The following is a 14,282-nucleotide window of genomic DNA, read 5'->3' as shown; positions in this document are numbered from 1 at the left end:
TGAACATTCTCAAACAGCTGGATGAGAGTTCTAATTTCTCCTCTCCCTTTACCATTTGGTGTTCATTATCGAGATTACTTTGCACAGGAACACTGTTACACAGCCTTATGGGAAGTGCCGTCCCCCCCCCCAACCATCCATGATCCTTTGAGAACTGGTTTTACTTTGCAGATGCGAAAAAGCCCATCAAAGCAAAGAAACTGCATCGCAAGGAAACAAGACACCCTTTACAGCTACTGCCTAGTTGCAAAGTTGTTGGGAAGCTGTTCAACTTTGCTGGTGATGCAGCTAACACAGCAGAGGCTTGGCTCAGACAGCATATAAAACCATAGTCAAGACTAGTTATGGTTAATGAACCACAGCCTGCTATTAGATTCTGGCAGAGCAGACCCTAACCATAGTGTGCAGAGAACCCTGCATTCGGACTCTCTAGCTGAAATGAGCCATGGCTTTCAGTGACGTTTGAACCCAGCTATTGTATATTTAGTTTGGAAAATTAGTGGTGACTACTAAGGGTGTGCATAACAGCATTTCTGAGCCTTGATTTTCTGGAACAGCGGCACAAATCCAAGATTCCTGGGCATAATGAAATCCCCTTCATGAAAAAAAAAATCGGGTTTTTTTTTCAAATTCCAATGCTTACGAGCGATGCAGCACGAGCACCCGTTTTTCTTTAATTGTACTGATTTCCTGGAAATTCCATGGCCATTTTCACACTACTAATCTGCTTCCGTAACGTTGCAAAACGTCGTGCAAAAAACGCGGAAGACAGCGACAAACAGAGTTTTCAGCAGAAAGGTCAGTTGCTAAAAGAGTAGAAAAATGAAATGAATGCTGATGAAGAAGCTAATTATGCCAATGCCCAGTCTGGAGCTCCCTTGTTAGGCTGCTCCATTTTAGAAGTCAGTAGAGTTAAGTGTGACTGCAGAGAGGGACTTACTTCGGGGGTAAAATTGACCCCCTTTGTTCAATCTGCTTGAAATTCATGTGTTTAGATCAGAGGGAAGACTATGTTCTGTGCAAATTTGGTGCCATTATCTTTATAAACAGCTGCCCCAGATCCTTGAATAGATTCCCCATTGAAAATGATGGTTCTCAAAGGAAAAAAATAAATAGATCGGACTCCTGAACTGGTAATATCCTACTCAGAAACAAGCAATCAAGGTAAAAATTTCCCCACGAAATCCAGGTCAGAAACTAAAATGAAAATGTTCTCAGTGCACATCCATAGTGACCGCTTTCAGGGGATACGAGGTATACGCAAGCAAGCACTGCAGTTATCTCTGACTTTATTTTTCAAGATACGCTGTCCAAATTCTTGCCATTAATTTTTAGTGTTCCTAAGCATACCCCTATTTTTAATACTGGAGCAGATATAATGTTAATGCTTTCCAAGAGATAAAAAGAATCACATCAGACGTTAACAGAATTAAGCTTACTTATTCAACACACATGGGGCCTCCGGGGAAAAAACGTTATTCAATTTAATCATTTTAATTTACATTGGATATGTACAAGAGCATTTCTTTCAACCCCACAGGTTAGCACACATTCACGCGTGCTCACGCACACACACAGATGCGCACATGAACGAAAGCACGGCTGTTAGAGGAGCAGAGAAACTTCTGAAGCCCTCTGTTGTCTGAAATAAAAACAAGGCACTCTCCTGTAACACCTGTAAGATTCCTGAACTGAGCCTACGAAACAAGGCATATATACACACACAGAGAGAGCTCAAAGTAAAGAAGTATAGTTATATGCTTTACATTTCTTTTTTTTGCTCTTGAGATTTGTCAGTGATCATAATGCATGAACATACATTATGAATTTAAATAAATAGGAAAAAAATTCCATAGGCCACACGCCCCAAAATCACATTAAGGAATATCTCTGGAAGACTGAAGAACAGTGATTACATGAAATTTACCATGAGTTTGGGATTCTTGCAAACACAAAGCCTATTCTTTCTATCGTTTTTGCTAAAGAAAAATTATTCCATGGGACCAACACTGATTTAAGCCCAAGGACCCAGTCCTGTGAAGAACATGAGAAGTTCATTCTCCCATGAAAAGAGTTTTTCCTCCCAGTTCCTCTAGGATTTGTCCCCAGTGGAAAAGGCATCTCAACAGAATGAGAGTATGCTGCTGTAGCATAGTGGTTAAGTGGTTGGACTCCAAATCAGCACTCTGCTGGTTCAAATCCCTCTCCTGCCATGAGCTCAGCAGGTGGCCTTGGGTCAGCCACTCCTCTCAGCCCCAGCTCCCCAGCTGTATTGTGGGGGTAATAACAACACTGACTTTGCTCACACTCTGAGTGAGGCGCTAATCTGTCAAGAAGAGTGGTATATAAGCAGAGTTATTATTATTAACCCCAAGTCAAAAGTTAATAATAACTAGGGCTTTTTTTCAGGGGGAACGCAGGGGAACGGAGTTCAGGCACCTCTTGAAACTGGTCACATGGCTGGTGGCCCTGCCCTGATCTCCAGACAGGGGAGTTTAGATTGACCTCTGCGCTCAGGGGGCAGGGCCACCAGCCATGTGACCATTTTCTCCAAGGGCAACCTACTGAGTTCCACCACTTTTTTCCCCAGAAAAAAAGCCCCGATAATAACATTCAATTTATATACCGTCCTTCCAAACACTTAAGGCCCACTCAGAGCAATTTACAAAGTATGTTATTATTATCCTCACAACAATCACCCTGTGAGGTGGGTGGGGCTGAGAAAGCTCCAAGAAGCTGTGACTGACCCAAGGACACCCAGCTGGCTTCAAGTGGAGGAGGGAGGAATCAAACCCGGTTCTCCAGATTACAGTCCTGCCACTCTTAACCACTACGCCAAACTGGCTCTCCCATTAAAGTTCCCATTAACCATGGGTTAAGGATAGTGGTTTTGCATAAATTATAAAATATTAGCATACCACTTTAAACCCTATTGTGTTTGTGTATTTACGTTCATAGTAAGTACAAAGATTCAAATTTTAAAAAATCAAAATATTTTTGCAGGTCAGGAACAATGAGATCAACTTGCAAGAAGAATCACATCCTTCAGATATTTAGTTATGCTATTATGTTTGCACATGAAGTCAATATCCCCTAAAAGAGCAATACTTTCTCCCAAATATTATCTGCAAGTAAACTGAAATTATTAACTACAATGTTAGAAGCCTGTTTTCTTACTGACACTATTAGCAATCTTGATAGATGACTTAAATTTAAAAGCGCACCCAAACATGATAAATGGTAAAATACCAAACAACTATTTAAGAACCAGATCATAGCTTGAGATCTGGCTTATTCTTTTGCAGCTATTAGGGAGTTCATTTGGCATCTGTTTGATTGTATAATTTAATTTCCATATAAACAGCAAAGATTTCCTTTTTAAAAAAAGGAAAGACAAAACTACTTTGATTGTTTAAAGCTAACAAAAGATGCAGGGACTTCAGGTTGACATTCAAAAAGTTATTTTTTTCTTAGCAAAATGACCAATGAAACCTTGACTTAATACAGTGCATATAAATTTTTTTTGTAAAGAACTAAAATATTTAAATATTATTTAAGTTAGCAAAACATGAGCAAGTTTTTTTCAATATCAAAGTGCTAGATTGTACTTGCTTAAAAGTCACTGCAAATAAACAGTAAAGATAAAAGTTTGCTTGTGAAAGGACAGTTTTTATATACAACTGGTTAATAAAAATACACACATACGTGTGCGTGCGAGAGATACTATCCACACCCACACCCACACATGCTCATTATATAACTGAGTCAGTGTGAACACACGAGTCACTTGGTGTAACACGGCTCCCGGGAGCTGGCAGTCGTTGCAATAAATACAGGCAAAGCTTTACAATATATCATGCATACAAATATTTATACAAATAAGGACACTATGCCACCAATTGCTTCATATTAATATGGCATCAACAGTATAAACATACAAAAAGGGGAGTAACGTACACGGAATGTTTAAAATGCAGCCCACAAAACCCATTTCCTAACATTTACATTCGGACTTTTTTTTTTTTTTACAAGACTACTCTTCCATGTGGTCTTGTACTGGTTTACTAACCGTTCTGCGAGATTTGCTTCTAAAACCTGACGTTTACCCTGTCCACTCCAGTTACTATGCAGGTGTTCTTAATCGGCCTTAGAGGAGCAGTGGGTGACCCCCCCATCCTAAGTGGCCCCAGCCCCTCCCTTTCCATAGATGCTTGTCTGTAAGTCATGCTACATTGATTCAAAGTTTGAGAAAACTTTGTCCTGGAAGTTAGTGCATGTAAAAACTTATTTTTTTTCCTCCTCACTTTTCTTTTTGTTTTAATTTTCATATTAAAATAAATTATAGTTAATAAACAAGACTTAGTAAGACAGCACTTTAAAAAAATTGCACTTGATCACGGGGGGGTGGGGGAAGGGGGGCTAACAGCCGTTGTCGTTTTGCTATAATTCTGATTTTGTATGAAACAGTGAACGAACATTGTTAGAATAAAAAAAGTTGAAGAGAGCAAGAGGACATTTTAATTTGTGCCAGCATAATGTGCCCTTCGTATTGGGAAGTATGCTAAAAGGTATAAACTGTAAAACACAGACTACCCTGATGAACAATTTGTCATTGTTCCGGTTGCAAACACACAGCATCTACAATTCTCTATTCACCGCGAAGGATGCAATAGATTTTAAACAGTCCTATTAACATCTATTTTTTTCCCTGCTGGGGTAGCATCATTCAAAAGTGCCATATTAGTCATAAAAAAAAACCCAGAACCAAAACAGCACTCAGCTCCCTCCTTCCCCAGTCCCCTATCTCCAGAAACTGCAAGTCAGTTTGCAAGGAAATGCATTAGAAAAAGTCCACTGTTTAGGGCAGGGACAGCTTGGGTTTTCCCCCTGTTAAATGGGAGCAGCGTTGTTAGCCATCAGTCCCGATTCCTTTGCCTGTTTAGGGAGACAGTCGCCTTCTGCGAATGCTGCTGAAAAACCTCAGAACGGCAAGGTGTCCAGAAACAGCTTGTCGATGATGGATGGGGGTGGCACCAAATCCTCCAACTTCAGGTAAAAGATCCGCTGTAGTCCTAATGTGCAGAGCGAACGCAAGTCAGCGAGTACCCCCAGGACCTTTGACTCGTCAGCGGACTCAAAAGGTGGCCCTTTGCTCTGGCAGCTGAAGGCTAAGTGATCTTTCAAACCACCCATGATCTTGTTGCATAGCTCATGCACTTTCTTTGGTTCTTTTAATCCATGTCGTTCTACAAGGCAAGGCAAAGGGGAAACTAAGCGAACCACCATATATTGTATGCACACATTTGCAAGCAATTACAGGATAACTTCCTTGTGAATAGGGAGAATGCTAAGGTACGGTGCAGGGCTTTTTTTAAGCGGGAATGCAGCGGAACGGAGTTCCGGCACCTCTTGAAACTGGTCACATGGCTGGTGGCCCCGCCCCGATCTCCAGACAGAGGGAAGTTGAGATTGCCCTCCACGCCACTTCAGCGGCGCAGAGGGCAATCTCAACTCCCCTCTGTCTGGAGATCAGGGGGCGGGGCCACCAGCCATGTGACCATTTTCTCCGAGGGCAACCTACTGAGTTCCACCACCTCTTTTCCCAGAAAAAAAACCCTTCTTGTGTCTGTGAGAGCTACACACGTGCGCAAGAGACATTCAAGGCCAGCTGACCTTGGTTCTTACAGAGCCACTGATGTTCAAAAAATTGCTTTTTCCAGATGGGAAACAAGACGATTATGTAACTCCAGGTGAACAGTAAGGAACACAAACTATGCATATGGCATTTATGCAGTATTTTTGTGTCATTCTTCCATGGGATGATTTGATGACAGAACGGTCACAGAAGGTGTTTTGGAGATTTCCCAGCTTCCCTACCAGTTGTGAATGCTCAATAACTATGGCAACCATTATTTATTCAGTGAATTCAAGTGGAGATCAATATCCACTGCTAGCTCCATCAACGTTAGGCAGGGAATTCCACAAGGGATTCATAGACACTCGTCTAAGAAACCAAAAGCACCTCAACCGACCTTTGCTATTTTCATTATCTTCTACTTTTTGCAGCTTATTTACCTCTAAGGGGTTGTAGATAAAAGTAATCTCAAAGACAGGCTATTTTGGGCCTGGAACAACTGATGTTTTATACAAAGTACCGAAAAAAGATACGATGCTGCTCAGATTCTTTTTCTTTAAAAAGCCCCCAAACTTTAAATCCTTAAAATAAAGCCTTTATTACATTCCACTGTTACCAACATTGCATTCAAAGGAGGCAACTCTGGGTCCAAGGTATCTTACAAACCCCTTCAGGGATAGTTGGCTGCAAAAACTCAATTAATTCCACCCCCATATACAGGGATTTTTTTGCAGCTGGAACGCAGTGGAACGGAGTTCTGGCACCTCTTGAAAATGGTCACATGGCCAGTGGCCCCGCCCCCTGATCTCCAGACAGAGGGGAGTTTAGATTGTGTAATTACAAGATGGGTAGCTGTGTTAGCCTGTCTGTAGCAGTGGAAAAGAGCAAGAGTCCAGTACCATCTAAAAGACTAACAACGTTTGGGGTAGGGTATGAGCTTTCATGAGTCACAGCCAGGGCTTTTTTTCAGCTGGAATGCAGTAGAACAGAGTTCCAGCACCTCTTGAAAATGGTCACATGGCCGGTGGCCCCGCCCCCTGATCTCCAGACAGAGGGGAGCTTAGATTGCCCTCTGCACCGCTGGGCAGTGCCGAGGGCAATCTAAACTCCCCTCTGTCTGGAGATCAGGGGGCAGGGCCACCGGCCATGTGACCATTTTCGCCGAGGGTGATTTAAACTTTAAAAAACTCCCCCCTTGTTCCAGCTGACCCAAAGTGATGTCATTGTGCGGTCCTGAGTTCCACCACCTCTTTTCCCAGAAAAAAGCCCTGCCCATATATATTCCACGTGTGGCAAGGGCTGTGCTTTGCTGAAACACACAGGAATACAGATTTGAGCAAAAATAACTTTTGTGATAATGAGTCATATGATACTAGGGGTATATTAACATTTCAGAATTAAACTTGTCCTTACTGCTCCCCAGGCAACCTTGTGAATTATAGTTCCATGAGAAGAACGAAGCATTAACTGAGAAGCTTCAGCACTATAACCAAACTACAACCCCCAATGTTCTTTTGGGAAACCCACAGACTGTTAGACTGGTATAAAATCAATATAATGGAAGCATAGCCCTACGAGGCCAAACAGGGTCAGTTCCTATTCAAGGATAGGCATCTAGAAACATTCTCATCCTTTGAGTGGGTGAGTGGGTGGGGGTCAGTGAGGATGGATGTTACGAATTGCATCAACATTTACTGCCTGATCACTACTACTAGCCTATGACAATCACTCTGTTTTAGGAAGATGTTTCTGTTAGATCAATGGGATGCTATAAGGTTACATGTCTCGGGGGTTGGATGCATTCTCTGGTAGCCTTTCAAGGATCCTGACAGGCTTGTTATCATACCAGGCAATAATAACAACAACAACATTCGACTTATATACCGCCCTTCAGGACAACCTAACATCCACTCGTTTTACAAAGCGCGTTATTATTATCCTCTCAACAATCACCCTGTGAGGGGGGTGGGGCTGAGAGAGCTCCAAGAGAGCTGTGACTGACCCATGGTCACCCAGCTGGTTTCAAGTGGAGGAGTGGGGAATCAAACCCTGTTCTCCAGATTACAGTCCTGCCGCAAACACATCACTAATTGTTCTTTCTTTTGCTAGCTTTGGTACGTGTTCAGCCCAACAAATGGTAAGCCCTAGAAGAATGGATGTGCAAAGGTAAATGTGAATGAGACACCCTGAGCGTTTCTCATAATGTGTCTTCTCTTCTGTTGGTCTTAATACTTTATTCCTTGCGGGGCTGCCACAGGATTGGTACCTGCGTGGGGCTCAATGCCAAAAGCGCATGACAGAAGCCTTGGGGAGATGAGATAACAAAGAAAACTTAAGTTGGCATGAGGGTGCCAACCTGGTTTCCCTGTCTCTTGCCAGGCACTGGGCTTGCCACCCCATCTGCACCCAGCAGTCAAGATCCAGCACTGCTGAGACAGAAGCAAGTTTCTGCAGCTGGAAAAAAAAGGCTCTCCCCCAAATCAGGCTAGCCTGGAAAATAGCCCCATATCGTCACATGGTCAATCTGGCCCCCTGGGCTGTTTTCACGCTGCTTACCAGCCACGGAACATCGCGCCAAGCTCCCGGAATGACAGCGTCGAGTCGTGCGAAATCGTGCCAGGGAGATGCTGTCGTTCCGGGAGCTCGGCGCGATGTTCCGTGGCCGGTAAGCAGCGTGAAAACGGCCATGAATTCCTGCCATGGTAACACCCAGACTAGACTACTGTGACAAACTCTACATCCGTCTCCCTTCACGGTCAATTCAGAGACTCCAGTTGGTGCCAAATGCTGCAGCTTGATCATCGTCAGGAGCCATGCGGAGGATGTCTGTGACTATTATGCTGCAGTCACTCCACTGGCTACCCATCAGTTACCAAGCCCAGTTCGATCACTTGAGGCCCTTCATGGCCTGTGCCCTTCGTATCTGTGGGGCCCGCCTCTCTCCCTATGCTCGCCTCAGCAGTTCCACTCAACGGATCGGGGCCTTCTGCCAGTTCCACCCTGCAAATGGGCAAGATGAACAGCGGCCGGTACACAGGCTTTCTTTGTGGTGGCCCCCACCTTGGGGAACGGCCTACCTGGAGAGGTCAGAAAAGTTTCCACTCTCCTGGCTTTCTGAAAATGACACAAACCCGAATTATTCAGGAGAGCTTTTTCACACAGGGTGAAAATTGGGGTGTGCTGTGAAGAAATGGCTCAGAGAGATGCTTGTGGTAAAAGGACTGTAAACAACACTGCATAACAACTGCGCTTATAGACTGCTCTTCTAGACAGATTAGTGCCCCTCTCAGAGTGGTGAACAAAGTCAGTGTTATTATTATCCCCACAATAGAGCTGGGGAGCTGAGGCTGAGAGGAGGGGCTTACCCGAGGCCACCTGCAGAGCTCTTGGCAGTCGTGGGATTCGAACCAGCAGAGCGCTGATTCGCAGCCCAACCTCTTAACTGCTATGCTACAGCTGATGTATGTATGCCCCTTCTGATTAGTTTCTGTGTCATTTAATATGTCGTGTTAAATGGCTTATGTTTCATTTCAGTGCTGTTTCAGCTCTGTGTTTGGATCTATGCTTGTATTTGAGTTAATGTTATTCATACTTTATTGCACTGTTCACTGAGTGTCCCGCCACTGATTGCATTAATCCTACCCTTTGTAATCCACTTTGAGTTCCAGTGAGAAAGGCGGACTATAAATAACATAAATAAGAGGCATCAGCCACATTCCATTCTCAGGCTTGTCGGGTTGTGTTTTGGTGGCAATTAATATCCTCTTCTCCTGTCTGCCTTCTCTGGCTAGCAACTTGCAATCCTGTACAATGAGCGAGGCCAGCAAGATGGTCTGCTTACCTCCTTCTGCTTCCAAGTCAGTTTGCTAATTCCCAATCCCAGCTGCTTCGAGTTCTTTCAATCTAACGGGGCTGCTGCCATTTCTTATCCTGCCTAGTGGGAAGACATCTGAGGAGCGGCTCATGGGAAACTGGGGGGCAGGGACTTGGGGAAACTGCCATGCCGACTGCATGATGTCATTTCCAGGTTGAACCTGAAGTGACATCATGCTGCTCTAGGATTCGGTGGAATCTCTATTGTTTTACCATAGGTTTTCCACTGAATCCTAAAGCGGCATGATGTCACTTCTGAGCTGCCTCCAGAAATGGCATCACGATGTCATTTCCCTTCTACTGGTGGTGGCAGGGGTCGGGGGCTGTCAGCGACAGATTTCCCACTAACCCTGGTAACCTTTTGCCTGAGTATAGCACCTGTCTCCAAAGCCAGTGCCCTTTGTTATGCAGGTGCCCTTGGCTCGGCTCAGCTAGACCATCATCCTACCCTCTGGTACCACTCTGTGGTATGTCGAGTGATAGCCCCATCTAGCATTGGTTACAATATCTAATCCTGATCCTCTTCATCTGGTAGATTCGTTTTCCAAAGGAAGCTGAATAGGTTTAGGGGACCAATGGCCATGGAAAGGGCAAGGGCAACTATCCCACTGATTTTATGGGCATAAAAGTAAAGAGTCCACTAGCACCTTTAAGACTAACCAACGTTATTGTAGCGTAAGCTTTCGAGAACCACAACTCTCTTCATCAGATGCATCTGACGAAGAAATCTGTGGTTGTCGAAGCTTATGATACAATAAAGTTGGTTAGTCTTAAAGGCGCTACTGGACTCTTTACTATTTTGCAACTGCAGACGAACACAGCTAACTCCTCTGGATCTATGGGCATAAATGCACCAAATGGTTGAATTGGATCACGCACAAATGAGGTCTGTTGTTTACTGCAAATTGCTAGCAAAAGTGGCAAGATTCAGCCCAAGATAAACAGCAGGAGTTCAAGACTATTTAAATCCAATGGAATTAGATAAATATCAGTGGGCCCTGGCAGTAATAAGTCGAAGCTTGTTGGGCAGAAATTTTGAATGATGGAATTTTTTTAAGCAATTGCAACATCAGATTATAGTGGGTCAAATGGAAAACACAGTAGCAAGAACCCAGCATCACCTTCTCTGAACTGGATGCGTGCAATACAGAAGCTCGTTTTCAATCTGGCCATCGCAAGTGTTTAAAAATGGCACACATTGTATCTGGAATTCTGCAACTGCGTCTGGACAGTTTTACTCAAACATATTATTTCTTGTAAAATCACTTGCAGGGATATTTTTCAACCAGAGAGTGCTTACCTGTGATCATACTTAGAGCTGATAAGCATGCTAAGGCTGGGATATCAAGGTTGAGGCTCTGTAAATTTAAGGAAAAGTCTTTAATGGAGTCGAGCCACTCCCCAAATCCACGAAGGCACTGAAGTCTATGAAGCACGAGTCCATTGCAGAAAACAAACTTATCTTCAGCGGTGTCAGATCTTGAATGGATTAAAGAAAAGATGCACATATGAATATGTATCTGACCTGCATGTGCATTGCCCACTGTTCAATGTACACCATCTAACTTCCAGCACCCCTTAGTGTGCATATGCGTTCATCTAAGCCCTTTCTTGGGTTAAAATCAAGCAAGTGAGCATCTTATGACTATGGCGTGTGTACAGTTCAGTGCCAGCTAAGACCGGTAACTTTAATGGAGAAGTGTGTAAATTCACTTAGCATTGCAGTGGCAAAGTGGGACATTTGGTTTTAAACACAACAAAAATATAGAATGGGAACTTCTATAGGGGATGATACCGGGGACTCAGGACATATTTAAAGGTACCCAAAGTTAATAACAACAACAACATTTGATTTATATACCACCCTTCAGGGCAACTTAACACCCACTCAGAACGGTTTACAAAGTATGTTATTATTATCCCCACAACAATCACCCTGTCAGGTGAAGGGGCTGAGAGAGCTCTGAAAGAGCTGTGACTGACCCAAGGTCACCCAGCTGGCTTCAAGCGGAGGAGTGGGGAATCAAACCCGGTTCTCTAGATTAGAGTCCTGCTGCCCTTAACCACCACACCAGGGTCTGCTGTTTCAGGGTTTGTTGACTGAGGGCTTTGATACCCAATGAATAAACATTCTGAGAAATTTTGGATATATTTACATGAACCAGGAATTCCAGGGGCGTCTGGCAGCTTGGTTCTACACATGTTTATTTGGAAATAAATTCCACCGACATCAGTGGGTTTTTGACCCTGATAAGCATGTGGGGAATTGCAACTTGTAGGCTGGTTTATACACATTACAGATCGCGTGGCAGAACTGCTTGTAGACTGCTGTGCTTCAGACACACGAGAGGGTCACAAATGTCAGTGTTCATCCATGGAAGCAGATCCACGTCCTCAGAAAGCTTAGCACACTGGGGAGATGGATAACACAGACCCCCTTCTCCTGCCATCTGATTTTCAATGTGTTGAGAGTAGGGTTTTTTTCTAAATTGTGGAGAAAAGCACTCAGTCCTGCGGGTAGAAGTGAAACAGACCGGGACCATTTTATGCGTCAGTCCCAGGTCACTATTGGTTTGCTTCATGTACCTCTGCACATGCAAGTTAATGCTGATTTGGATATTTTAAAAAAAGGAATTCCCAAGAAACGGAGGAGAATCAAAACTTCTAATTATTGAAGGGGAATTTCCCCCCTGACTCTTACTTTAGTTTAGACTCGAATCAAGCCCTTGATGGTGAAGTCACGTAAGGTTGCCTGTTGCCGGGTCAGGCTTCCTGCCAGTTCCCACAGTAAGAAACCAAATTAAATTGGATCTCTGTAACTCCTTGTTGACTACTGTTTTAGAGACGCGCACAGCCTCACTGTTTTATTTCTGAATACTGAAGAAGTCAGGTTCTTTTGCACAAATTGAATCGTTTCTGAGACTTACCTGATGGACAGTCTCAGTACAAAAAGCTCCAAAAAAGATGATTCGACGAGTAACGTTTGATCTTCCTTTGGGAGGTCCATAAATCCTGGGATTTTTTCTGCCCAGCTCCTGGATATGTCGAGGGAGGCCGTGAGAAGGTTGTAGAACTGCTGGACATGTTCAGCATCTGTACCTGCAGAGGCCTGCTCAGTAGAACAGTACTGGAAGAAAAAACAGTCCAAAAAGAGAGAGAAATTATGTCCGTCCATCTGTCTGTCTGGGATGCTTCAACAGTTTTTTTACATTTGTCCTTGAATTGAGGTGGACATTTCAGATAAGAAAATAATTGTGAATTGTTTGCTCTGTGTATTTTATGTATCTTTTAAAATACTTTTGAACATGTTATGATTATTTTAGATTGTTGCACCATGTCTCCAATATCAGGATCTAGAAAAGTATTTTATAAATAGAATTTACTCCTAGCATCAGTGACCCTCCAGGGTTGCAACCTGTTGGAAATTATTCAGTAAGTTGAAGGGCCAACCTACTCTGTTATCTCCGTTATTATTTTAGATTTTAGATTATTTTAGATTGTTGCACCATGTCTCCAATATCAGGATCTAGAAAAGTATTTTATAAATAGAATTTACTCCTAGCATCAGTGACCCTCCAGGGTTGCAACCTGTTGGAAATTATTCAGTAAGTTGAAGGGCCAACCTACTCTGTTATCTCCGTTATTCTCTCTTGGATTTACATGGGCCGAATCCACACTTCCCTACCTTCCGCTTTTCATACGCAATAGTTGCGCTGGATTCTATCCCGCAATGTCCCAGTCTGTGTTCACATCCCCTCTTTTACTGCGCCAGCGTCGCGCTATACTCCATTCACATCCCTGGGAGAATCGTGCGATACGGGGCGGGTTTAGATCCGTCACTGCTGATGACGACATCACATAGCTTTTAAAAAAAATTTAATGCTAGATTTTTGCTATATCGATTTTCTGCTCAATTGCAATGGCGGGGCCACACCCCCATTGATGCCTGCGATTGGTTAATGTTACCGCTCAACTATAATTATAGGATAGCAATTTTTCGCTATACCAATAATTTTAATATATTTTTTTAAAAAACAAACCCAGAAAGAGTCAACCTTTGCAGGCACAGTCCACTTATCAGAAATTACCTAGGCTCTCCTTCGGCAGTGAAACATTATTTACTGTAAAAAAAAAATGGCACCCCGCCCCCCCGATGCCTCCACGGACTTTTTACAATGCCACTTCTCAAACTGCTTGTGGGTGATCTTCATGAATGGGACTGCGCAATAGCGCCAGTAATGCCCCCTTTAAAAAATAAATAAATAAACAGGACGGGGGTGCAGGCATGCCTCGGACAGAGTTGGGACCATAAGAATTGCTTGGCAAAGAGGGATGGTATACCAGAAAGGCAAGAAACAAGGAAGTGGGGGTGGTTAAGAGGGGGCGGTCTCTTTGGGAACCCCTTCTATTTGTTCGCATCCATGGTGAGAACTGCGCAAGAGAAGTGTTTGAAAGTGTGACAACCTCGTCTGAGGCGCAGCGCAACAGATACGATAGAATGGCGGGATTGAGGTAAGATTATATGAACAGCCCTCTGAGGAGTGCATAAATAGCGGGAAAATAGCGGCAAACTTGAGCCGTGTGGATTTGGCCATGGCTAGAAGACACAGTGTGCCATAGCAGAAAGAGTGTTGAATTTGGACTGGGGACTGGGGTTCGAATCTCTGGTCAGCTGCAGTGCATAACTGCATGACTGTCTTTCAGCTTAATCTACCTCACAGGATAGTGGTACACTGCTTGATGCACATGGCTTTGAACTCCTTGGATGGAAGGC

The 14,282-nt window shown here is 43.6% G+C and overlaps 1 protein-coding gene across 2 annotated transcripts in view; it reads right to left on the bottom strand.

Annotated features, from left to right (window-relative positions):
* Positions 1–3,444: 3,444 nt before the first annotated feature.
* The window catches only part of NR4A3 (nuclear receptor subfamily 4 group A member 3), a 35,053-nt gene continuing 24,215 nt past the window's right edge, over positions 3,445–14,282 (bottom strand). For both annotated transcript variants that reach the window (XM_054991998.1, XM_054991997.1), the window contains 3 exons: positions 12,436–12,635; positions 10,809–10,987; positions 3,445–5,246 (listed from right to left, as the gene is read on the bottom strand). In XM_054991998.1, coding sequence (XP_054847973.1) covers positions 4,981–5,246; positions 10,809–10,987; positions 12,436–12,635 — 645 coding nt within the window. In that variant the 3' untranslated portion in view covers positions 3,445–4,980. The remainder of the gene's footprint in view (positions 5,247–10,808; positions 10,988–12,435; positions 12,636–14,282) is intronic.

This window comes from Eublepharis macularius, chromosome 11 (genome assembly GCF_028583425.1).
Source record: "Eublepharis macularius isolate TG4126 chromosome 11, MPM_Emac_v1.0, whole genome shotgun sequence".
Classification (NCBI taxonomy): Eukaryota; Metazoa; Chordata; class Lepidosauria; order Squamata; family Eublepharidae; genus Eublepharis; species Eublepharis macularius.
This window is presented reverse-complemented; position numbering and strand designations above follow the sequence as displayed.